General features: G+C 44.9%; 1 protein-coding gene across 3 annotated transcripts in view; it reads right to left on the bottom strand.

Moving 5' to 3' along the window:
* Positions 1 to 26993, bottom strand: part of LOC146785847 (maltase-glucoamylase-like) — a 783978-nt gene that overhangs the window by 166310 nt on the left and 590675 nt on the right. For all 3 annotated transcript variants that reach the window (XM_085635202.1, XM_085635203.1, XM_085635205.1), the window contains 2 exons: positions 8723 to 8869; positions 1300 to 1509 (listed from right to left, as the gene is read on the bottom strand). In XM_085635202.1, coding sequence (XP_085491328.1) covers positions 1300 to 1509; positions 8723 to 8869 — 357 coding nt within the window. The remainder of the gene's footprint in view (positions 1 to 1299; positions 1510 to 8722; positions 8870 to 26993) is intronic.

Below are 26993 nucleotides of genomic sequence, written 5' to 3'. Positions count from 1 at the left end.
CAGGTATTACCATGAACATTGTGCAATTTATCACATAGAAAATCAGGTGCACAATTATGTATAGAGCCCACTTTCCCTGTATGTGCCCTGGCGCAGACTTAAAGCAGGTGTTCCAGGCGCAAACAGGAAAAGTGCACCCTATTATGTAGAATGTGCTACCCCTAGATCAGCTGTGAACTTGCCCTGCCCCGGGGCAGGGCATTCAGGTGAAAAACAGAGTGGCTTTTCTGAAGCGGCTCCGTGTTTTCACAGTGCAGGCGTAACCTGCCTGTACTTTTAAAGGGGATTAGAGACCCCCTTGCCGGAGTTGCAGTGAGTGACTGCAGCTGCCTGCAAGGGCATGTCTGGGGGGGTCCATGGGATCTCCTTTCCCCCCCTCCAGAGGGCTGATCTCAGGAGCACACTTGTCAGTGACCCTCGTGAGAGCTTCTTTGACTCTCCGCTTGTGTCCGGGCGTGGGAGCAGAGGAAAAGGGCCTCCCTCATTTGCATGGGACATGCCCAGTGCAATTAAGGGAACACCCTTTTGAGAAGTGCTGCCGCTTTATGTGCGCCAGTGCTTTCAGTATTGCAGAAAAGGCCGCACAAGCGTCTGCAGCCCCTTCTGCAATACCAAAGTGGGGGTGCAAAAAGCGTGCGCAAACGCCTGTTGCACCCTACTTCTGCGAATTAAAGTTGACATGATCAGGTCTACATGTTTTCTACTTTAGGATTTACTGCAATTAAAAATACAAATTTGATTTAAAAATTCTCCCTCAACTTTTTAATGTGCATTTATGTTGGCCAATTATCGCAGATATTTTTACACTTGCCACATCAAATAACCAGCAAGGTTATATCCTGTGGTCTGTGTGGCTTACTTTTCTTTGCTGCTGCGAAAGAAAGTATTTCTCATTGTAATTCCAAAAAACATACAGGTCTGATGGAGAATTAACAAGATCATGCTTTAACATTTGTTTAAATGAACAATCAGAGAAAGAAACGAAACATGGAGGTGCAGCCTAATTGCTGGTTTCGAAGGAATTTAGGGCATTATTGTCCAACTTTTTGCATGAATGCTTGCAGAGCGCAAAATGACACAAAGCATTGTGTCAATTACTATCAAAAAGTTCAGCTGCCACAAGGTAATATGATCCAGCACCGCATGAGCGCCCAGGCAACCCTTATTAATTGTTATTATAGGCTTATTTTAGCTAAAAGAGAATTTCAACTAGAATGTATTCATGTTTACTTTAAAATATTTAACCAACTTGGAACTCTGCAACCCACACCACCTAGTAAACCTGCATCTTGTCTTTACCTTGAACTGCAGCACATTGTCGTCGTGAAAGGTGATGACCAATCGAAGAGTTTGGATAGGTGGGGAAAGGGTGCCATAACGAGGAACATTCCCCGGTGTATTTTGGAGATCAGCAGTCAGTCCTGATGTTGTATTCTGGATGTTACTAACAGAGTAGCCGTGGCTACTCTCATAGTAACAATAAGGAGCTTTGGAGTTCCCAGTAGATGGCTGAAAGGGAATTTTAAAAGAACATCTTTACAATATTTAAAGAAACATCTAAATAGTGTTACATGGTTCAATGTCTGATAAAAACATTAGCATTGCCTTACAAGCTGACATCCTAGGAGATCACTTATTTGTCTCTTGATATCTGTTAGAAAGCATGCGCAATGAAACTACTCCTACTGCATTTCAAAATTATCACTATTCATTTTTTCATAAATAATAATGCTAATACTTAAAAATAAAATGCACAGCTGTAAGTCACAGTCATATACATGGTATCACCTATTATTGTAAGGAGCACCGGACTGAAAAGGAGTTTTATAACTGCCAATTGAACATAGAGTTACTTGCCCCTCACTGCTCCAAAATATAAGTTCAATAGTTTCACAGACTTTGGTATTTGTACAAATGTTAAAGATTAACATCCTATTACTTACCGGTAATCTTCATTATTCCTGGTCCTCATCCCATTCATTACATATGAAGATCTACTATCTCCCTAACAGAAAAAAAAAATAAGGAATGCTGGATCCCCCTACCCTATCCCCTGCCACTGGGAGTACACACTCTGTACTCAACCAGCATTCTTTCTGAACTACCAAGCCGCCAAGAAAGACCAGCCATTCGGGAGGGAGGGCGTACTGAATGGGACGAGGACCACAGGACCTGGAGTAATGAGGATTACCAGTAAGTAAATGGACATTACCCCCAGGTCCCTAGGTCCTCGTCCAATTCATTACTTATGGAGAATACCAAAGCCAGACAACTGGCCTTCCATAACCAAGAAAACAACACACAGGACACCACCTGCAATGCAGCACCCAAGTGAATGCATTCAAACAAGGTACAGAAAAGAGATACAGAGTTAGGACACACAATCTGCAAAACACCTAACCCAAAATTCACATCCTCCCAAAAAACATTCTGAAGCCAATAATGGCAAGCAAATGTATTAGAGGACACCCACGTAGCTGCCTGACACACCTCAGCAAAGGTCACCCCACACAATTCAGCCACTAGGCTGCTACACCTCTTGTGGAACAGCCCTGCACACCAGCTGGCAGGTGGGGCACCTGCCAGAGTATAAACCAGCTCAATCACCTGCCTCAGATTTCGAAAAAAGGCTTAGTGCGATCCAGATACAGCAAGAGAATCCACTTCATGGCCAACAAGGAACAGTCCAAGTCCTCGGAAGAGCTGGGGAACACCACCAGAGCCAGCAGCACCGGCTCCTTAGACTTATGGAATTGAAATACCACTTTATGTAAAAAAGAGTCATCAAATAGCAAAACTACACCATACTCCGAAAAATACAAGTAAGAGTCCCTGGTCATGCGAGCACCCAGCTCCCAAACATGCCGAGCCAAATTGATCCTCACAAAGAAAATCCCCTTAAGGGTGATAAACTTCATGTCAATCAGCTCCAACGGTTCGAAGGGGGGCGACACCAGAGCCTTCAACATCAAAGGCAAATCCCATAAGAGAAAAAGTGGCTTCACCACAGTACAGGCCAAAGAGAAACTGCGAAGCATCCGGACCACCATATCATCCACATCTTTCAGATGATCACAGGGAGCCCAAAAAGCCTTAATGGAGCTCACTGGGCCCTCCACATAGGGATAGCCAGGCGCTTCTCATAGCCCTCACACAAAAATTGTAACATATCCATGAGGGATAATGCTAAGCGGTACAAATGAAGGGAACCACACCAATGGCCAAAATTCGACTTCATTGTCGCTCATAAGACTTGAGAATGGGTGGACGACGGGACTGCTAAATAGCCAATAGTAGGTGCCGGGGCATCCCCATCGCTGCAACCCCGCCTCTCAACTTCCGGACCGTAAGACGGAGCAAGAGCTGAGCCAGCCTGCAGCGGAGAAGGGAAGCATGGCACTATCCATGGACTCTGAACCACGATCACCCTGAGACTGGGGAACCAAGACCGACAGGGCCAAAAAGGCACCACAAAAATCACCAACCTGGACTCACCCCAAAGATGTGCCAGAAACTGGGGAACCAGAGCAATTGGAAGGAAGGCATACAACAGGTGGTTGGGCCAGGGTCCATCTACCCCTCAGGCCCCCACCTGAGGAGCCCAACAACAAAACTGAGGAACCTGAGCATTGTGCCAGGTAACAAAAAGATCCAGGAAGGGTGCGCCAAATCTCCTGCACACTTGCTGAAACATATCTTTTGTCAGACACAGCTTGGGAGAGGAAGGAAAGAACTGGATGACGGCATCCACCACCCCATTGTCCACCCCCCGAAAATACACAGCTCTCATGGACAGAAGGTGTTGCTTCACAGGAACAAAGGCTGAGCACTGCATTGAGGGACTGAATCCCTCCCTGATTGTTCAAATACGCCACAGTGACCTGGTTGTCAGAATGCACCACCAGGTGGCGTCCCTCCAGCAAGGCCTGAAATCCCCCAACAGCTGTGAAAACAGCCTTAAGCTTCATCCAATTATAGGACCTCCGTCCCTCCCTCAGAGACCAGCAGGTGTGCAACGACCTGCACCACAGAGTCGCACCCCAACCAAACATGCTTGCATCTGTCGTCAATACCAGCGGGGGGGTCGAGCTGCAACGGTACACCCTGCTCAGATTGACAAACAGACTACACCATTCCAGATGCTGGCAAACTACCGGGGACAAAGGAATCACTAGATTGAAGTTGCCGGAGCAAGGATCCAACACAGACACTAGATACAACCACAGAGGGCGGGGTGAAACCAGGCCCAAGGCACCAGAAACACAGATGCTGACATGTACCCCAACATCTGCAACCACAGGCAAACAGACAGACAGGACTTTCCCATCACATTCATGCCCAAAGGAACGAAGCACCCGGATCCGTGCACCCGGCAGAGAAACCCTGTTCAGGTTGGTCCGGAACCGGGCCCCAAGGAACATCATGTCCTGAGAGTGCACCAGCTGACACTTCTCGAAGCTCAGGAGAAACCCATGCAGCCTGATTGAGGAACACTCTCTCCCCAGATGCGCTACGATCAGCTTCTCCAAGGGAACATGGAGGAGCCAATCTTTCAGATAAGAGTACAATTGGATCCCTTGGAGATGAAGGGAGGCCACTAGAGGAGCCACCACCGTGGTAAATATCCTGGAAGCAGACGTCAGGCCAAACAGAAGGACCAGTAACTTGCAATGAACCCCCTTGAAGCAGAACCTCAGAAGCTGCTGGTTGAGGGGATGAATGGGCACATGACTGTACTCATCCTCCTGCAAGTCCAAGGCACATCAGATGGTCCTTCTGCAACAAAGGGATAATCCGCTGCAAGGCCTTCATCTTGAAATAGAGATGCAACACAAACTGGTTCAGAACCTTCAAATACAAATACAGCTGGAAGCCCCAATAGCCTTTTCCACCAGAAAGATGATCGAATAAACCCCCCTACCTCCAAGGGGGGGGGCCACCTGAATGGCTCCCTTGAGCAACAGAGAATGAATCCCCTTCTCCAGAGCCACTTGCTTCGCAACCTTGGAAGGCCATGTGATCAGACAGACCCTGGATTCTAAAGGAACCTCCCCAAGCTCCATCCTGTAGCCATGGCACACAATGTCCAACACCCCAGCATCTGAAGTAGACTGCTCTCATGCGTGGAGGAAGTGCCGGAGGCGAATGCCAACCATAAATTCCGCCCCATCATATAGTCTCATATAGTCAGGAACAAGGCTTAAGAAGGAGGGATTTTGTTCTGATCCTGCCCCCGACCAGCAGTGAAATGACTTTGAGACCTGGGAAACTGTTTCCTGGAGGAGGAGCGAAAGGGAGATTTAGGCTTAAAGGACAGTCTCTCCAAAGCTGCGCTCTTAAGGAGGAGGAGGAATGTTTCTTTTCCTTAAACAACTTATGTAGTTTGTCCTTCAACCCTGCCCAAAACAATAATGACTGAAAAGGCAACCTCTGTGCGGATGCTTTATGGGCAAAATGTCAAGAATTCCTGTCATACAAGGGAAACACGCCCTTATGTAAACAGGAGAGCTGTTACATAACTCAAGGAAAACACGCCCGTATGTAAACAGGAGAGCTGTTACATAACTCAAGGGAAACACGCCCTTATGTAAACAGGAGAGCTGTTACATAACTCAAGGGAAACACGCCCTTATGTAAACAGGAGAGCTGTTACATAACTCAAGGAAACACGCCCTTATGTAAACAGGAGAGCTGTTACATAACTCAAGGAAAACACGCCCTATAAAGGGAGGAACCGGGAGGTACAACGCTGTCGGATATTGTGTTCACACCGACGTACCTGCTTCGTGAAGAGCAGTGTTCCGGAGTGGTGCTCCAGTAAGGCAAGAACGGAGGTAGGTCGAGTCGTTACTCTCTGGGCCGTGTCTTGCCCCATCGTCACCTGTGAAGGACCCGGAAGCTCTACCGGTCAACCATTGAGCTTCGCTTTTTGACTCGGCTGAGTCCAAGCGCAGTGGCGCTTTTGCTGGTTGGAGTCCTAACTCCCAGCCCGACCAGAGACACAGGGACTGCCAGCTGTAACGCACACCAGGAGGTGTTTGCCGCGTTACAGACTCGGAAGTCCACAGGATCGATCGAGCGGCTGCTCTCGGTTCAGTCTTCTTGCTTGTGATTGGGGTATCGGTGACGCATCACCAGGAGGTGACTCCGCGTCCCGGTGCAGTCTGAGGAAGAGGTTGAGCGGCTGCTCCCTTCAGGTAGAGACCCCGGCTGGGTGTTTCCCTGACTCCTCGATTCTCCCCAACACTCTTCGTGCCCCTCACAGCCTACCGATTGGCATTGTCGGCCATTTCATTTCTGCCCTCTGTTGGCATACGCCGGGACCGGCGTATATGCAGAGGATGGTTAGGACCATCCGTGCTGTGGGCTGGTAACGTACTTAGCCTGGAGGATTCCAGTGACTATAACTTGTTTATTCTTTGTATTATATTTGCCTTCATTAAAACAACTAACCCTTCACTAGTGGTTGCGTCCTCATTGTCGTGTCTGTTAAACGATCCTGAGACGTTCAGGGCGTTACACAAAATCTGTCCCCCAGTCCTTAAGAACATTATTTCTAAGCCTGGCCACACAAGCCCCTCCTGAAAGGGCTGATTATAAATATTTATTTTTAAAAACCAACAGCAAATCAGTAAAATCAGTATAGTTTATGTTAAAAAGCTAAATGGTTCCAGTTTGAACTGTGAAACAGGAGGACAGAATACTGTGGTAAGGCATGAGCTGAAATCAATGAAGATATGAATGATTGTTTAAAATGAGACAGAGTAATGTAATGTTGCGATGAATTGTAACATGCTAAATTACAACAATGGTGTCCTGGCACAAGGAAAACTGACCACAGCAGTCTAAATACCAAAGCATTGACATAAAGATCAGAAAGAATGTGTGTGTTACATGAGAATGGGTAGATATTTTAAAAGAAATAGCAACAGTTATGTGATACCCGAACTCAATAAACAAGAAATAGGCCCTGGTTGAGAACCGAAAAATAGGTAGAAAACAACAGCTTTAAGAAGGCAAACAATGAGATTCCTAGAACTATGAAATACTCCGAATGGAGCAGTCACTTCCAAATGTTCAAAGAATGTATTCAAGCCATATTGGAAGCATTACAAAAATGTATGGTTGTAGAATAAAATGAACCAGATTTCATTGACACGTTAAGGGAATTAATGACGAGATCCTTTCTAGGATGCAATAGAGATAACGGTATGTTTTTGCAACTTGACCACTAAGGTCCACTTCTGGCACTGAAAGAGCTAGGCACTCAAGACACTTTTCAGCAATCGCATGAATAAGCAACGTAGCCTAATCATATCTGAATTAATTTAAAATACTCTTAAATCAGTGAATTCTTCTAGTTGTTACATATGCTCCAATTGATATAACAATCCTTACTCTCCCATTCATGGCTACAACTACCTGCAGAATGCAGAGACAAAATAGAGAATGGAGAGTAGGACATCTAATATTTGTTAATATGCACCCCAATGTGTTCTTGCCGCTTTTTCCATATTATTCAGTCCTGTTCTGTCATTACAAAGGGCATGTTATCATTAATTGGAAAGTACACTTGATAAGATAGTGAATGTATGCTAAATTAGGATATAGCTTACCTTCGATGCCACATATCCATTGATGATGCAATACACAAAGACACTTTATTTAAAATATTGCCTAGGGATCTTGCCACTTTATTCCTTTACAACCAAATGGCAGCGTGCACCCAGGTAGTCTGAAGGGTCTTGTCCCTTTTGTACTAGGACTAATGAAACTGTCCGTGGTGGCTGGTAGGCAACAAGGGTGGCAGGGCGGGATGGACGGCGGGGAGGTTGAAAATATTAAAAAAGAAAACGTGTCTTTTATGCTGTATCTCCGTCTCCACTTTTCTTCTCCATTCCAGTCCGGAAGAAGAAGCAGGAAGCTCCCCGGCAAACAGGCTCTCCTGAGCCAATCACAATGCTGCAAGGCAGTGCGGTGATTGGTCTGAGCAACATGGATCGGCACTCAGATCGGGACAGGGAAGGAGCCTGTGCATATTCCCCATCAGGCTGTCCATTACAGCCTGGTGGGGAATATGTAAAGTGCGCATGACTGCTTGGCCGGTTGCAATGTTCAGTTTTGAGCGCTTTGAGTTGTATTGCTCGGATATGTGTCAGGTGAATTTCCGAAACAGCTGATCACCAGAGTGTCAAAAAAACCAAAAATGAAAAAAAAGTCTAGCTGTGAAGCGTTCCATTTTCTGCATACGTATAATGTTAGGACAGTGTATGCACATTTTGCTTTTTCCTTTTTAATGCTATAATGTTTAAATTGCCCCCAAATGGTTTACATTTCAATTTGGATGTATTTTATGTTTCTTTTTCAATGTCTAACATTTGTGTTGGATTTAAAAATCACATGAACTCTACAATTAAAATGGAGTAAGTAAAATAAAAAAATTTCCTTGAACTTTTCATAGAACGTTTAAATGAAATAAAATATACTGTTGAATATTTTCTCCATACTATCGAATTCCTTTTACTATACAGGATAATTTGGATACATTGTGTGATTAGCTTGTCTTACATTGAATTGCAGGTTGTGCCCATATTCAATTATTAGTATACTAAGCTTTCTTTCATCCGAATTACCAATCGCTTAAGGGCTTTTTTAGGACACGAAGAAAACACATGCACTAGTTCAAGAGCTAAGAAAACGCTTCCATCCACTGCATAATCACCTTCCAGATGCAGTTCCGAGCTTCGCATTTTGCTTGGTTGGCATTTTCTTCGGGATAGCAATCAAACCTTTCGGCATCTAATGCAACTGTCCACTCCACTGTGTAAGCCACCCCAAGGTCCAGCTTTAGACCTTTTATGTGAGCCACCTGAAGAAACAAAAAACACTTTGAGCACAGAGGCTGAACATCAAGTAGGAGAAGCAAATTATGGGTGACTAATATTTATGAGAATAATTTATGTTTGAAACAGGAGCAACAGATTTTGAAAAAGCATTCAAAACACTGACGAATTTCAACATGAAAGATTTTCATAATGTCAGATATGAGCTTAGGTCAATATTTCTTTCTGCCGATAAACATAGGTTCCAAGGGCAGCAATTTAGTTATACATATTTTAATATGGAATTTTAATTATTAGCACATTTTCCAGCGGCAGCAAAGAACCAATACATATTTTAATTCGAAATATGATTTATTAGATAGATGTTTTGAATAGAATTAGGTGTCTTCTGAGTGAAAGCACAACATGGATACGTGTTATGCATTGTGCTCCTGGGGCGCAACGGGTGTGTGCGCCAGGTTTGACCTGCCCCAGGGTACAATGGTATTACAGAAGAGGCTGCAGACGATTGTACATTCCCTTCTGTAATACAGATGGCTCATGTTGCACCAGAGCCATCATGAGACAGCATTCCCTTATTTGCATGAAAGAATCACCCTGTCTCTGTGCCTGTGCCATGATATTGATGTTGCTGCAGGGGTAACATGCCTTTAAGAGGCACTCTGAAAGTGCACCACAACAGGTGAAGCTCTTCAGTTCACCTCTAAAAGCAGCCCTCAAGGGGGAGAAAAGAGTTTCATGGACCCCTTCAGACATACCCTTGCAGGCGGGTGGAATAATTCACTGCACCTGCCTGCAAGTGTATCTCTAATCCCCTTAAAAGTGCAGGCGGGTTGCCGTCCGCACAGTAAAACACGGAGCAGCTTTTAAACAGCCGCTCCATGTTTCACTTGAATGCGCTGCCCCCAGTGCAGTGCGAGTTTGCAGCTGCCCTGGCATCAGCACATTAATTCAAAAATGGTGGACTTTCCTTTTTTGCACCCAAGGCACCTATTAAACGGTGCACCATGGAGCAAATAAGGAATTGGGCCATATATGGCCCCTGGTATTTGCTGCATCGTTATAGCAAAGGAATAAGGTGCTTCCATAACGGGACCACAACCTATTTAATACCAACTATATTCAGTATGACATCGAACTTCGTATTAACAAACTCAGAACTAGTGTATCGGTTCAGCTAAAGAAAAAACAGACTATGGTAGTATCAGATGAAGAGGTGGAAATAAAAAGGAAAGCACTGTGATCCAGAAGGAAACTGGGTCAGGTTTCATTCTCATTAGATCTGTTTCAGTAAACCACAAGGGCAGGGGGTTTACACATAGGTGAATTTAAATATTCAGGAGATTCAGGATGGGCAACATATGTCAATCCTTCCAGCTGTATTCTGAGCATAGGAGTGTAGACACTGAGCAGAAAGCAAGAATCTGTTTAAAATCTACATTGAATTCACAACTTTATCAGCTATGCTGCCTAAGTCATTCCTAGGTTTTACGTGGGTACCATGAAATTCCTTAGCTAGAAGTTCTACTAGGAGTATTAAATGCCACCACAATAAAATATCCCATGAAATGAGGTCAAACTTGTCACCAACTGTTCTACCCAGGCATGTTTTATAATTATTCTCTTGACAAAATACAATTTCAACCATTAGGAAAATTATTTCATCTCAGCCAAGTGTAAATATCTTGCCAACTACTTATGACGGGACAAAGCATCAGACTGGTAAGAAAAGGAGACCACCACTACTGTCCATGATCACAAGTTTTAAAAGTAAACTACAAATGCACTTTGGTTAAGGGACGTATTCATCCTAGTTCCTTGTCCAAAAAGGAACCAACACTCTAGTCAGCTAGATACCCACTAACAAATAACATGTGCTCACTTTCTGGTAGCTTGGCACAGAGTAATCAGGCTTATCTAAAGAAGCGATGAGTAAAGTATTTTAGCAACACACAGACATTGTAACACAACGGAAACACCACAAAAGACTCCACACAGGGTTCGAAACACAGACAATAATTATTTGAGTGAATCAAAAACACAATGACAAAAATCCAATAAGTAGAACCAGAGTTACTCATTTTTGAAGAATATAAAAAAAATAGTGCTTAGACTTGAAAAGCCAATCTGGGATATCTAGTCACACTTGATCAGGGTAAATCCAAAGTTCAGGATGACCATGATGGAGCGCAGGTGGGATCCCGGTACCAGCCTTGCTCCCGTGAAAAAGTACCTTGAATGAAGGCTGCATCAAATGAAAAGACCTGATGTGAGGAGCAGGGGAGGCAATGCATCATCGTCGATCCCTTGGTGCTCCGTAAATTCCAATCCATGCAGTCGGCGAAACTTCAGCTACATACCCCTTTGCGAGGCAGGCAATGTGTCATTATCAAGCTGCACAGCCCATCGTCATCGAGCCATGCAGTTGTCGAAGTGGTGTCCTCGAGCAACAAATGCGTTGGTGAGGATGCATAAGATCTGATCGACGTAATGGAGACAATACCTTGATTTTGCTGGGTCAGCACAAAAAAATAACTTCCAAGGGCCCAGGGCGGGTTTAGCACCACTTGGCAGGTTGGGGAATCACAGATGGCAGAGTACAGGGGCTGCTGGAGGAAGTCTTTGATGTCTCTGAGACTTCAGAACAAAGGGCAAGAAATCATGCCCTTGGAGTCCCTCTGGGTTCAAGTGAGATGGGTCCAGACCTTTCCTCAGCAGTGCAGAGGGTAGCAGGCATCAGGGCGCACAGCAGTGCTGAAAAGCAGTTCTTACGGAGCATCAAGCCAGCAGAGTGGCAATCCTTGTAGCAGCACTGCAGTACTTCCTCCTGGCAGAGTTCTTCACATGCCCGGTAGTGTCTGGTATAGAAGGTTTATTAACCCAGTACTTATACCCAGCTGTGTCTTTGAAGTCAGGTTGACTTCAAAGAAGAGTCCTTGAATTGCACAGAGGTCCTTTCTTCCCAGCCCTTGCTTCAGACTTTCAGTATGGGGTAATCAGCCCTTCGTGTGAGGACACAACACTACCTATTCAGTTGTGCCAGCTCCGCCATCCTTTCCTGCCCAGGAAGAGCCATCAGAATGCAGATGAGTGCTGAGACATACCTAACCTTCCTGTGTTGGTGGCAGTCCAGAGAGAATGCACACAGTGAAGCTGTCACAAACCCCAGACGTGTATTGGAGACAGGCTGCAGGCACACACAGCATTAAGAGCAAAGAAACGGACACTTTCTAAAATTGCCATTTCTAAAACAGTAATGTTAAATCTAATGTTACTAGTAAAGAGGAGTGATCATTACCATTTCAAAAAGTTTAACATGACAGAGCTACTCCTTTCTAAACAGGAATTACAACGTAAAAGTGTTTTAGGAATTCCCAATGTAAACCGGCTGTAGCACAAGCTTCCATAGGGAAAGGAGAGGTTGTGTTCATCCCTGCACCATGTGGCAGGCACCTCAGGGTACCTGCCACACAGTGCAGAGGTCTCTCGCCCACCAACTGTAGGCCGCTGCTTGAAGGGGGCCCTGATAGGGGGACCCCAAACTTGCTTTCCAATAGGCTTTCCATATTGGAAAGCCCGGCATGGAAAGCCTACCAGAAACTGAGCATCGTAATTCAGATGGCGTAAAAAGCCATCCATATGGATTATGCGCCAGTTCCAACTAGCCAGCGGGCTCCTTGTGCCCGTCGGAGGCCAGGCACAATGAATTGCTGGTTTCACTTCCAACCGCCTAAATTGTAATTAGGTGTTCGGAAGTGAAACTGACGATCTTGTCGGAAAGCCTCCTTTCCAACTGAGATCGAAATCGGCCCACTGATGTCTACTCAAGTTAATGCATGCAACAGCACAAGTGGAGAACAATAGCTATGTCCTATGTACTGGTAGATTCTATGGGCATCATTACATCAGAATGCCTAAGCACCGAGGTGGAGGAAAACTAAATTATCCTAACACTGCAGGAAGGTTTTAGAGTGCCTGGGTAGACTCTCTGAGATTGGGTGGCAAGCGTACTTCAATATTACTCTGTCAAGTGAAGGTGAATCTATTCTTAATTCTAGGAAAGGTTAAGGGCTCTAATGATTGTTGACAGAATTGGCAGAATTTTGTAGTTTGTGAGGTTTATTCACAGAAAATCGTGTTGATGAATATGAAAAAATGGTAATGAATTATCCATGTGTTTAAGCTTGGTGGGCACAAACTGGGTATGCTTGGCCTAATGAATTACTAACTGATACACATCTCTTAAGTCTACATTTATTTTTAAAACAGAATCCTCTCAGGTTTTATTGCATTAAGAAGCTCATTTTACTAACATTTTTGCGGGTAATATGGAAAGCAAGATCTAGGACTTCACTCAGGAATGAAGGTATGTAATATGCTGAAGTTTAAGTTAAGAAAAAACACCAGATTTGGGTTCCATGCTGAATGCGACTCACATGTATTTCTGATGGGAAAATAAAAATGTATTTGTGTACTTGCACATAACGAGACATGCATTTCAGGTGCTAGCCAGAATTGGGGTACACATTTTGGTTCTCTGGAGAGAGCATATAGCGCTACTGGTTCAAGACGCAATGCAGACATGCACTACAGATTGCTTCTTAAATGCTGAAATCAAATGACAGACACTAGCACAGATGTATTAGACTGAAGGCACCTCATTGTTCCAAATGTGCATTGGCCACAACATTTACTGGTAGTGATGAATGGTACAAATATCGATAAAATAAAACAGTGTTACATGAACATTGTGTGAAAAATATATCACTATAAAATTATTGAGTAAGAGAATATTGAAAGTAAGGATTAACTTTTTTATATAGAAAAACATTTTAGGTGTTAGTATTAATATTATTATTATTATAACTGACGTATATTTTTTAACTGTAGTTTGTAATTTTAAATAGGTAATTTACATTTTTCATTGTTATTAGTAATTTATAATTTAGTATCAGGTCATAGGGTTCATAGGGGATCAGAGACAGAAGATAATTAAATGAAAGCCTATTGCTTTTGAATGGTCATGTAAATGAAATATATTTTTGAATACTAATAGTAATTATGTAAATGATTTACTTGATTATTATTATTTAGTTAAGTTTAATTTGTGATTGTTAATTTATATTTTATTTTTTGTTGGGATTAATCAGTAATTTCTAAATTAGTAGTGGTATGTACGGTTTCCAGGGGAATAGGGTAAGAAGTAAATACAATTATAATTGTTTTTAATATTTTTTTAAGTGAGTTACGTTGTTAATTCTAGTTAATTATACAGATGTTTTGTTTGATTTTTTGTTATGTACTTTTACTCTTTTATTTGAATTATGTATTCATTGATTAATAAGCATACTTAAAAAACTTTGTAAAATGGATTTTATGTTTATTTTTTATTTTTATTTGTGTGGAATTTCAATTTTCTTAATGCTTTATTTATCTTTCCATTCATTGTTGTAGGGTTTGTGCTCTAATTTGACAGGTAGAGAGGGGAATACATTTTTTTAATGTATGTATCTTTTAATTCGTTTTTTTATTATTATTGTCATTATCATTATTATTACATTTTAATGTACGTATTTTCTTCATATAGTGTACCTATTTTATTTTGTTTATTTTTATTACTTTTATGTAGTTAGGTATTTGAATGTTTTTTTTTTTTAATATTGGTTTTGAAATTGTATATGCAACTCTTCCTAACTCCTGCACTTTCCCACAGTTTCCTTGAGTTGTAGTCGAAATAGTAATTCTAACTCAATCAAAATCCACACTTTCCCTGCTTTTGCTTAGATTGGGATAACAGTGGGAAATAAAACTCCACCAAAGTCCAACACTTGTTCTGAAATTGGTTATTGTAGTTGAACACATTCCCTACTGTTGTGTAGACTAAAGTTGGAATTGTGAATCTTACCTCTCAGTCCAAAACTTTCCCTGCTTTTGGGTACCCTGGGGTGGGAATAGTAAATCCCTCCAACATGCACCACTTTCTTTACTCTTCTTTAAATTGTAGTTACATTGCTTAGTTTTGGTCTGTCGTTTAGTTTTAATATTTTCAAGTTTTATATGTTTCAATAATTTGTTTCAAAATGTATTTTTTATTTGAAATGTATTTTTCAATTGTTATTTTATTTATTTGTGATATATCTTTTTGGTATATATGTGATCAAGGTTCAAGCGAGCCGAAACGCGTTATGGCGACGACAGAAGAATAAAAGTAATTTGCACAGATATCTTGGGTCCGTGTCCGTCTTTCAGGAGGACTGCTGAGAAGTAAACGGAAGGATACTTCTGATATATATATATATATATATTCACTGAAAAAACCATAGGTTTCACACATGTTATAGTTAGCTGGACATTTTACTGATAAAAAACCAATGAAATTCCCCCGTTATAGTTACTGTAGGCAACTATAACTCACGCGACCGCAATCCTCTGCTGATGCTAATACTGTATTTAGACACTTATTTGCCCATATCTTCTTCCATTAAATTTTAGCTATACATATATTACAAATATTTTTTTTTCATAAAGACACATATGTCATCAGCAGAGGATTACGGTCGCGTGAGTTATAGTTGCCTACAGTAACTATAACGGGGGAATTTCATTGGTTTTTTATCAGTAAAATGTCCAGCTAACTATAACATGTGTGAAACCTATGGTTTTTTCAGTGAATTAGCAAGGTTTTTTAAATGCTATTTCCTAACTATAACGTGTGTGAAACCTATGGTTTTTTCAGTGAATTTGTACGGTTTTTTAAATGCTAAGTTACTTTACGCCATTTGTGGCGTGCGCGCCCACTTAACGCAGTTCGTTCCGTGCACGGTTTTTATCAACTTTAATAAGCCCTGTACATTTGGTGGCCTTCGGCCACCAAAAGCACAGGGGGTGAGGTCAATGTGGATAGTGTTTTTTTTATTTCGATTTTATAATTTCATGTTGCCAAAATTACGTTTTTTTTCTCTATTAATAAGCCCTGCACATTTGGTGGCCTGCGGCCACCAAAAGCACAGGGGGTGGGGTAAGTGTGGATAGTGTTTTTTTTATTTTTATTTTTTTACCGTAAGCGTACGGTAAGCTTACGGTAAGCGTACGGTAAGCGTACCCCGCGAAATTGCCGAAAAAAAAATAAAACCGTTTTTGCTCTTGGGGGATGTTTGGGGACTCCCTCAACATGACTATGTGGGAGGGAGTTGTCAAAACAGCCCCGTAACATGTTTTTGGCCATCATGTTTGATAAACAACACTCAGTGCGAGAGACAAAATGGCGGACGCCGCTTCCTGGTTTCGGCCGATTCGAATGTTTACTAAGATCTAAGAGCCAATCAGAATCGCGCTCGCGCACGCCACCGTAAGCTTACGGTAAGCGTACGGTAAGCGTACGGTAAGCGTACCGTAAGCGGGCTCAGATATATATATTGATTTAAAGGCTATTTTCTCAGAATCTACTGAACAGATTTACACCAAACCTACAAAAGGCACTTCCTTGACCTAGGGACTACCTCTCTGCCAAATTTCTAGTAATTCTGTTCAGCCGTTCGGGCTGTAGCTCGTTCTAAAGGTCCTATGGAAAAATGCATGGGAAAAACGCGTTTTGGGACCCCCCTTTTATCTCAGCCCCCGCTTGACGAATCCCCCCGAGACTTTCAGGGTAGGAGCGGAGCGTAGCGCCCCACCTATTTTGAGAAATTCGCGAGGATTCGTCGACCGGCGCCAAAGTTATTCAAAATAGAATGTTGAGGTTTTCCTATGGAAACGTGGTCCTAACTATAACTACCTACTGGCGACCGCCAGTAGGTAATATATGTACATATATCTATATTTATTTGTGTGCATGTGTGTGTGTTTACATGCAACTACAAAAGCTTGCAGGTTGCTCCCTAGTTCCATGCCCAATAAGTAAATCTATTTAAAATTACATATATATATATATATATATATATATATATATATATATATATATATATATATATATATATATATATTCACTGAAAACACCATAGGTTTCAGGCACATTACAGTTAGAAATTAGCATTACATTGCGGGGGCACGAGTTATAGTTAGCTGAACTAACTATAACTGGGGAATTTCACTGGTTTTGTACGAGTGAAATGTCCAACTAACTAGAACGTCCCTGAAACCTATGTTTTTTTGCTTGAATTTCTAAGGTTTTTAAATGCTAATTTCTAACTATAACGTGCCTGAAACCTATGGTTTTTTCAGTGAATACATACTTTACTATCTGGGGCAGTGCAGAATCAGGAGTACCTTGGGAGTACGTATATGGAACAGTGTGCAAAGTGCAGGCACCAAGCCAAAAAGTATTTTACATTGCAATGTACTGCACCCTGAACTGATGTGAATTTTCCCTTTTGGTGCATTATGGGTAATGAAGGACTTTTTGACTATAACGCTCAGCAGAGGTATGCACCTTTAATTCTTGACCACTTGGCAATACAACCCATCCCCCAATGATTAAGGGTAATTAGCCGAAACGCGTCTGGAAGTGATTCAAATCTGCCGTCCTATGTCTAATAAAGAGCCCTGTTATCTCTGATGTCGAGTCTTGGTATTTTCATTGTGCTGTTGAGTCAGAAGCAGGATGCTCCGTTCCTGCATCGCCGAGACTGCCCTGTCAGGGTCGGTGGCCCCTCAGCATGGAGAAACTTTGTGTGATATATATATATATGTATATGTCTCTGACAGCCTCGTTAACAATTTAGTTTAAAGAAATGGTGATGTGACTATACGAGTGTTATGTCTATATAGTAATACTAAATATTGGAAACTGGTACACTACATATATCCCATGTCTTAATAGATCTTTTCGCTATGCACATACATATTATACGCACACACATATCGGTGTGTGTGCAGTATATGCTCAAATACTTGTGCATGTGCAGATGGCACCTATCTGTGCCGCTCGTATATATGGGTGTTAGTGTGTGGTACATATACATGAGGGCCATTGTGCAGCACAGTGGTAGCAACAGCAGGAATGGCATATGGATGTGTATGAACTACCTTGCTACCCAAGTGCAGAGCGTTTCAGTGCCTCGACAGGGCTATTAAGCATTATGTAAATGCTGATACCATAGATACCATATATGGATGCCCATAGATGCTACATGTAAAAATGAATGTCTGCAGCACTCTGATATTTGCAGTGGGAATGCACCAGCATGTATATACAGGTATCTATGTGTGGTACACACGTGCATGCACACATGCACACCAATGAGTGTCAATGTGTAGTGTACATATGAGTGTATATAGGAGAGACATGTATTTTGAAGTTTATGTTGCATGTGTACATGGGCGTCTGTGCTGTGTAGAGATATATGAGTGTATAAGGGGGGTACTTGTATATGGGAGTCTATGTGACTCATGTATATAAGTGTTCATGTGTGGCACTGACATGGACGTTAGTTTACCATACCATACCAAGAATCGTCTCCAGCATGTCACTCATTCTTACACTGATAATTCACAGCTACTCACTCTCACTGACTTGCACTCACTTTTCTCGCCCTAAGTTCCCCGGGTATACCCAGACGTGGGTACCGGGCTCACTGTGCCACTGGGTCCAAACTAGCCTGGCTGATGAGGGGTTACACCCTGAAACCGGTCGCAGGATGCTTGTTTCCGGTCCAGGAAAGACCTGGCTTGGCAGTGCGGGCTGGACTGTTCCCATGAGGAACAGGGTCGAGACTGATTTGCATATGACTGTGTCTAAACTGGGGTGGCATGGTGAGCAAAAGAACAATGGATTTAACCCAGATCTCTTGACTGGGGGTGAATGTTTTGATTCGTTCTACATTCAGTCTATCATTTATGTGTCTTTTGCATTCACTCCATCATTCTCACTCGCACTCGCTGACATTTAATCTCGTTTACTGCCACCCCTACCACTGACAGTCACTTTCACACACACACACACACACACACACACACACGCACCCACACACACACACACACACACACACACACATATAAGCTTGCACATAAATACTCCCTCTCGCACAAAAACACTAACCCACAAGCACGCACACAAGATACAATTTAAAACATATTTTACTTAGCTGATGCTCCAGTTTTTATTAACCTAGTAGTGAATAATATAGAATTATTCACTATTAGTGTAATTACAATGAGCTATAAATAAGGAGGGTGAAGCTGCTCCTGTCTTCTTGGCACTGATTTTGCTACCTCTGAGACCAGGGGTCGCAAAGGCTGTGCCAGGGGTTGCTGTGAGCAGGCCAAGGGTTGCAGCTGCGACCCCTAAATGATATCCATGGGTACTGAATTGTACTATAAATGCATTTAGGATCAGTCTGGGACAGAAAATAGGCCCTGGGCATTAAACAAAAAATGTCCCCAATTAGTGAATCATATGGCTTAAAAAATGGCCCACCTTTGCAAATCAAGTCAGTTTTGCACTTGTAAACAGCTGTGTTGATGTTTTGTGTGGTAGGGGAGAGTGCATGCATTTATGCTTGCAGCAGGCAATATTTTTGGCAATATCAGGGAAATAAATAGTAAAAATCGGCTCCCCAGACCATAAAACTGGCTGACAAACAGCAAAAAATAGGCGCCCGCACGGGCCTGTCAGACCAGCCCATCAGACACTGCCTAATTGCCGTATGGACCAGTCAGACACTGAATGCATTTACATAGTGCGTCACACCCGTAGCGAGAGGTCGAAGCATATTGTATTGTATCGAATAAATGCATACATATGCTTGGTGCATGCGCATATGGGCTTGCGTAGTATATGCCATGTATGTGACAATGCCGGTCCATGCAGGCATGTCTTACGTTGATCTGCATCTCTGCGTGGTACTTGCCTGACTGTGGAAGCCATATTTGGTCTGCACACGGTGACAATCGTCTTACTGAGCCCTAGGTGCGCGTGCAGCCACGCGCGGTCTGCTTCAAAGCACCCTGCACCCATGTTGTCGCCTTCTCCGACCCCCAGGTCCGCACCCACCTGAAATGTGTACCTTCCCCAGACCTGCACAGAGCTGCTGCCACCTGGCCTTCCCACACCCCCTGTACTAGGCCCGGATCCCTCCCCTCAGTTGGGTACCTGCGCCCATTGCCTCCCGGCGACCAGCACTCCCGGTTCAGCCCTCACTTTCTGCCATTGTGTCCCTGGGGTCTGCAGCGCTAGACTGGCCCCCGCACCAGGTACGGTACTTTTTTCATAACCGTACTGCACACTTGAGGACTCCCTCCGTCCTCGGGACCCCCTCCACCTCCGCCATAAATCCTGTTTCTGGCATCATGCCACCCCCTGCTCCGGATCGCTCACCCACCTGTCTCCGCTCAGCTTGCCGGCAGGGTGATGAGGGCGAGAGCTGCTGCCAGCACCAAGGGGTGCGGGGGGCACCTGCAGATCCGCACTGCCTGCCTCATCCTGGCATTGGCCCCCTCCGCGTGTACGGGCTCTGCTCAGACCCCCAGCATGTCCGGGTCAGGGGGGGCTGCACCCCGGCAATCCGCGCTGAGGGTTCGGGCTCTCTCTGCTCCTTAATGCCCGTTGCTGCCCGCCCATTGCAGGTGCCCCATCCCCAGGCTGCAGAGCCTAAGAGTGGGGAGGGCTAGGATAACGCTGCTGAGCCCAGAGGAGGGAGCGGTGGGCGCAAGCGGGCTGGAGGTGGGATGAGAGATGAATGGAGGAGGAGAGCGCTGAAGAGGAAGGAGGAGGGAGGCACGAGAAAACTGTAGATGGAGGTGAAGTAGCGGGAGAGAGACACTGGAGAACTGGAAAAATAGTAAACAAGGAACGAGACGAAGAAAAGGGAGAGACGTGGAGAGTGTGTGTGTGGGGGGGCAAGGAAGATAGCGACTGGTTGGGGGGAGGAGACATGGAGAGGGAGATATACAACTAGCACGCTTTAACCCGCATTTTGCCCCGCCAATAAACCGATGTGTAGATTTTTTGCCAGCCCCTGTGCATTGAGCAATATCTGCGGACTGACCGGTAATTACACAAAACCGACGTAACCCACCAAAACCTCCAGGTATTACCATGCCCGGTGTATGCTCCAGTTTAATGGAAAGGGCAATAGCGCTAACATGTACCAGGGCCCCCCCCCACACATTTTCTTTCAGTGCCTCCGGGATCTGGCCCACCCGGGGGCTTAAATTCAATGAAGCGTGTGTGAATCTCGCCGTTTAAAAAAATATATATGTATTTTTTGGCCTTGGGCAGGCCTAGGGGGTCAAGGTGCTTCTACCCTGCTCCCTTTTGTTGTTTTTCGCCTTTCTTTTTCTCTTTGCTTGTGACTCGGTTCTACCACAAGAGTCACAAGATGGCTGCCAAAACTTCCTGGTTTGGAATGTTGACAGCCAATTAGAATAAAGCTCCTGGTTGGGAGGGTCCGCGGATCCACCGCGCCTCTATATGTCAAAATTTTATTTTTTGATTTTCTCAGCAACTACTGAACGGATTTACACCATTTAAAAAAAAGGGCGCTTTCCGAACCCAGCACTACCTTTTTGCCAAATTTCGTATAATTCCATTCAGCAGTTCGAGCTGTAGCCGTGTCTAAATTTTCCTTATGGGAAATTGATTTTATTTACCTCTTTTTTTTTTTATTTCTCAGGAACTACTGAATGGATTTACACCATTTAACAAAAAGAGTTCTTTCTGAACCAAGGGCTACCTTTTTGCCAAATGTGGTGTAATTCCATTCAGCAGTTTGGGCTGTCTAAAGTTTCCTACGGAAAATAACATGGAGAAAACACGTTTTAGGACCCCCCTTTTTTTTTCCTCGGCCCCCACTTCGCAAATCACCCCAAAACTTTCAAAACAGGAGCTGAACAGAGCGGGCAACAAGTTTTGAAAATTTTGCGAAGATTTGACAACCGGCGCCAAAGATATTGAGAAAACAAAAAACGAGTTTCCTATGTAAACTAGGTCCTAACTATAACTACCTACTGGCGACCCCCAGTAGGTAATATAATAAGGTAATATTGTAAAGGTATTCTTTATAATTCAATATTTATTACAATATTTGACAGTCTGAGCTTTTTTTGAAAATATTCTTGACATCATATTTTCGTTATTTACATACAAACTATTTTTCCAGAAGATATTTGTAACACAATATTTTTATCACTTGATATTGTTGTTCTCAATATTTTATCAAACAGTGGTAGTGGCTTTTGGTATCTTAGCAACTCATCTACTGGCCTCTACCAATGACCTGAAAGTTTTCGTTGAGGCACCCTTCTGTTCCCTTTAATTCATAGAGGAAAGAAGACAGTTAAATTCCAGGAAGTTATGCTTTCTCACTACACTAACTTCTCCATCAAATTTGAGGAATGTATCAATATCCCACCCTTTTAAGAGATCACCAACCTCCATTGCAACAAATGTTCTCCTCTCTCCATATTAAATACCTACCTTAAAACCAGTTTTTATGTTTAGCCTGTCCTAATTCTTCCACCTTGTACAATTATAAAAAAAACAAATAATTTGATAAATCCACAAAAAATTGACAAATAAATAAATATATAGATCAATATGAGTGTATATAATTTTTTTTGTGTTTGATAACATCTGTTCAGGGTTTTGAATAAAAGATGTCCACGCATTAAATAAATGATTACATTGAAGGAGGGTGGAGGTAGCCTAACGTTTTTAAGGAGGTATGTGCCAATTGTGGATTTTAAATTAGACAGAATTATCTGAAAGGGAAATGAACACAAGGTTGTTTGGGATAGCTAGATTATGCTACCTGGCAGATTTGTAGATGTAGGAGGATGGTATATGTAGCAAGAATAAGCAGTGGTATGGTGCTATGTTGTTAAAATCTCAGATACTAACTTGAAGGCTCAGAGATCAGTAGTAGCACTTAGCTTAACAAGGTGTAGATTGGTGGTTTCTAAACTCAAAGCAATACTTCAAATGAAGAGATCTCCTTAATTCCAGGCGCACTTCCACTGTTAATGAAGAGAGCCGGACAAAAGTTCTGAGGATTTGCTTTACTTCAGCCCCAAACTCCATAACAATTTGCTTTGTAAGAGTGTGACCCACGAAAAAAATCACAGGAAAATATTTGTCCAATTTTGACATTCCTTTAGGTGCAAAAAGGAACTTGCACACCTTAGAACCACCTCTGAGTCAGGACATCTACGGTGCAACTAGAACCACTCATTGACATTTGAAGCAGAAGCTCAAGTAAAGGCTATATACCCTTTCCTTCTGGAGCTAATCAACTCTGCTCTAGATCAATTAACCTTGGCTTCAGTTTGCTTTAAATGGACATGTAGCTGTTTTTGCCAATATTTTCAAGTCTGTCTCCTTCAACTAAGAGTTGGGTGCCGATTACGATCCGTTAAAAACCGCGTACGAACCGTCGGTCGGAGCGAATTCCCCGTCCGACTCGTACCCGGTTGTAAAACTTTACAAACATGGAATTACGATTGGCACGGAAACACCATTTCCGTACGAATCGTAAAAAACACCGACCGACGAAAATATACATACGAATGTGATCCGGGAATGCTGCGACGTGACGTCGGGACGCTTTCAGGCAGCGTTTCACGAACCAGGAATTACGATTCGAACCGACAGCAGTCCGGACGGCAATATTTTCACGGCACCCAAAAAGTGCCGCAAAAGCGAAGTACGGCGCGAATCGACCAGAGTAGGTGGCCCGGTACGCGCCGACCCCCCCCCAGCCCCCGTAGGTACGCGCCGACCCCCCCCCCAGCCCCCGTAGGGACGCGCCGACCCCCCCCCAGCCCCCGTAGGTACGCGCCGACCCCCCCCCAGCCCCCGTAGGTACGCGCCGACCCCCCCTGTGTGTACACCCGTGTACGGTGCGTACCCCCCCGTGTACGCTCGAGTCGTACCCCCACCCGTGTATGTACGGTGCGTACCCCCCGTGTACGCTCGAGTCGAACCCCCCCGTGTACGCTCGAGTCGAACCCCCCCGTGTACGCTCGAGTCGTACCCCCACCCGTGTATGTACGGTGCGTACCCCCCGTGTACGCTCGAGTCGAACCCCCCCGTGTACGCTCGAGTCGTACCCCCACCCGTGTATGTGCGGTGCGTACCCCCAGCGCTACGCGCTGGGGGTACGCACCGTACATACACGGGTGGGGGTACGACTCGCGCGTACACGGGGGGGGTTCGACTCGAGCGTACACGGGGGGTACGCACCGTACATACACGGGTGGGGGTACGACTCGAGCGTACACGGGGGGGTTCGACTCGAGCGTACACGGGGGGTACGCACCGTACATACACGGGTGGGGGTACGACTCGAGCGTACACGGGGGGGGTTCGACTCGCGCGTACACGGGGGGGTTCGACTCGAGCGTACACGGGGGGTACGCACCGTACATACACGGGTGGGGGTACGACTCGAGCGTACACGGGGGGGTTCGACTCGAGCGTACACGGGGGGTACGCACCGTACATACACGGGTGGGGGTACGACTCGAGCGTACACGGGGGGGGTTCGACTCGAGCGTACACGGGGGGGTTCGACTCGCGCGTACACGGGGGGGGTTCGACTCGCGCGTACACGGGGGGGGTTCGACTCGCGCGTACACGGGGGGGGTTCGACTCGCGCGTACACGGGGGGGTTCGACTCGAGCGTACACGGGGGGTACGCACCGTACATACACGGGTGGGGGTACGACTCGAGCGTACACGGGGGGGTTCGACTCGAGCGTACACGGGGGGTACGCACCGTACATACACGGGTGGGGGTACGACTCGAGCGTACACGGGGGGGGTTCGACTCGCGCGTACACGGGGGGGGTTCGACTCGAGCGTACACGGGGGGTACGCACCGTACATACACGGGTGGGGGTACGACTCGAGCGTACACGGGGGGGTTCGACTCGAGCGTACACGGGGGGTACGCACCGTACATACACGGGTGGGGGTACGACTCGAGCGTACACGGGGGGGGTTCGACTCGAGCGTACACGGGGGGGTTCGACTCGCGCGTACACGGGGGGGTTCGACTCGCGCGTACACGGGGGGGTTCGACTCGAGCGTACACGGGGGGTACGCACCGTACATACACGGGTGGGGGTACGACTCGAGCGTACACGGGGGGGTTCGACTCGAGCGTACACGGGGGGTACGCACCGTACATACACGGGTGGGGGTACGACTCGAGCGTACACGGGGGGGGTTCGACTCGCGCGTACACGGGGGGGTTCGACTCGAGCGTACACGGGGGGTACGCACCGTACATACACGGGTGGGGGTACGACTCGAGCGTACACGGGGGGGTTCGACTCGCGCGTACACGGGGGGGTTCGACTCGAGCGTACACGGGGGGTACGCACCGTACATACACGGGTGGGGGTACGACTCGAGCGTACACGGGGGGGGTTCGACTCGAGCGTACACGGGGGGTACGCACCGTACATACACGGGTGGGGGTACGACTCGAGCGTACACGGGGGGGGTTCGACTCGAGCGTACACGGGGGGTACGCACCGTACATACACGGGTGGGTACGCACCGTACACGGGTGTACACACAGGGGGGGTCGGCGCGTACCTACGGGGGCTGGGGGGGGTCGGCGCGTACCTACGGGGGCTGGGGGGGGGGTCGGCGCGTACCTACGGGGGCTGGGGGGGTCGGCGCGTACCTACGGGGGCTGGGGGGGGGGTCGGCGCGTACCTACGGGGGCTGGGGGGGGTCGGCGCGTACCTACGGGGGCTGGGGGGGGGTCGGCGCGTACCTACGGGGGCTGGGGGGGGTACGGCACGTACCGGGCACCTGTTTGGACGTCTCCATGGTTGTTATGGGAGTTCGGTGCGGACGGTCTTTTCACCATACGGTTGTACATTCGGACGCCCGGGATGGATCGTGATTCCCCGGTCGGAGTTCACCTTTCACGTTTGTACGGTGAATCGTACGAGGACGTGTCGGACACATTTTCCGACCCGAGGACGTGTGGGGAAATATTCCCAGTGCGGTTCGTATGGACTTTTTACCATGCGAATCGTGATTGCCAGTTCGTACGGCACTTGTACGATTCGTACGGTAAAAAGACCCGATACGAGTCGTACGGGGACATTTTTTACCGGATCGTGATCGGCACCTTGGTGTTTAGTTGGAAACAGTTAATATTGTTTTCCAACTTTCTTTTGGGAATATTCTTTGAAAATCCAGACCAGAATTTGTTTTTTGAATAAATATAATAAGTATATCAAATTGAGCACAGCTTAATTGTTGCTGTCTTCCTTCAAATATGCTTTAACTCTTGAGTTTGTCCATATGCATGACTAATATGCCCAAAAGTAAAATTGTAAATGTTCTTGATTACATGAGCTGACTTATTAGGAGCTTGTGCAGATTGTCATGATACTTTCTAAACTTTCTAAATTAAATGACATTTCACAAATGTAAGACAGGTTGAAATTTCCAGTAGGCCCTTACTTTAAGTCAAACATAAGGAAAAGAGCTAACATAATGTTTTGTTTACAGCAGAAGGAAATTGAATTTCTCAATTATTTAAGAACAGTAAAGTATCATAAGTACAAAAATACATTTTCTATTTCCATAATTTTTGTTGCATTCCACACTGTCACCATGCTGGTTGAAAATCAGAATATTGTGCTACAATAATATTGTATAGGTATATACAAATAGTATATATTATTTTGAACTCCATATGTTTGTATCCTGAAATATGTTTCTACCTATATATACTTACCTTCACACTATTTTTGTAGTCAATAGTCTGGTTTTAATATTTTACGTTTAGCAATATTTAAAGTGATACTCTACTAGTATCAACTTACCTATTCAATATAATGAGTTTTCATAGAACATAGAAATCCAGGTATTCTGAAATAGTCAGAGCTAAACGTGACATTTAGATTGAAAGTGACAACTGCTAGGGGTGTACCTATAAACAGTGTAGGTGATGCAACTTTGGCCCAGTCCACTGAGGTGCCCTCTTCATGCCTATTAGTGGCTATTGTTGACAACAAAATGATGGCATAGGGCCAATTTCCTTGTGTGTGTGCTAAACACAAGGACGCCCTTGCTATGCTACTGGCAACGGCCATTGGTAAAATGACACTATACACAAGCTTCATACCAAATTCTCTCCAGCATGGGAGTCAATAGCAGTGCACATCCCTTTCTCCCAGGCAATT

Source organism: Triturus cristatus, chromosome 11 (genome assembly GCF_964204655.1).
Source record: "Triturus cristatus chromosome 11, aTriCri1.1, whole genome shotgun sequence".
In the NCBI taxonomy this organism is placed as follows: Eukaryota; Metazoa; Chordata; class Amphibia; order Caudata; family Salamandridae; genus Triturus; species Triturus cristatus.
The sequence above is the reverse complement of the archived record's forward strand: the minus strand, read 5'-3'. Positions and strand labels throughout refer to the sequence as shown.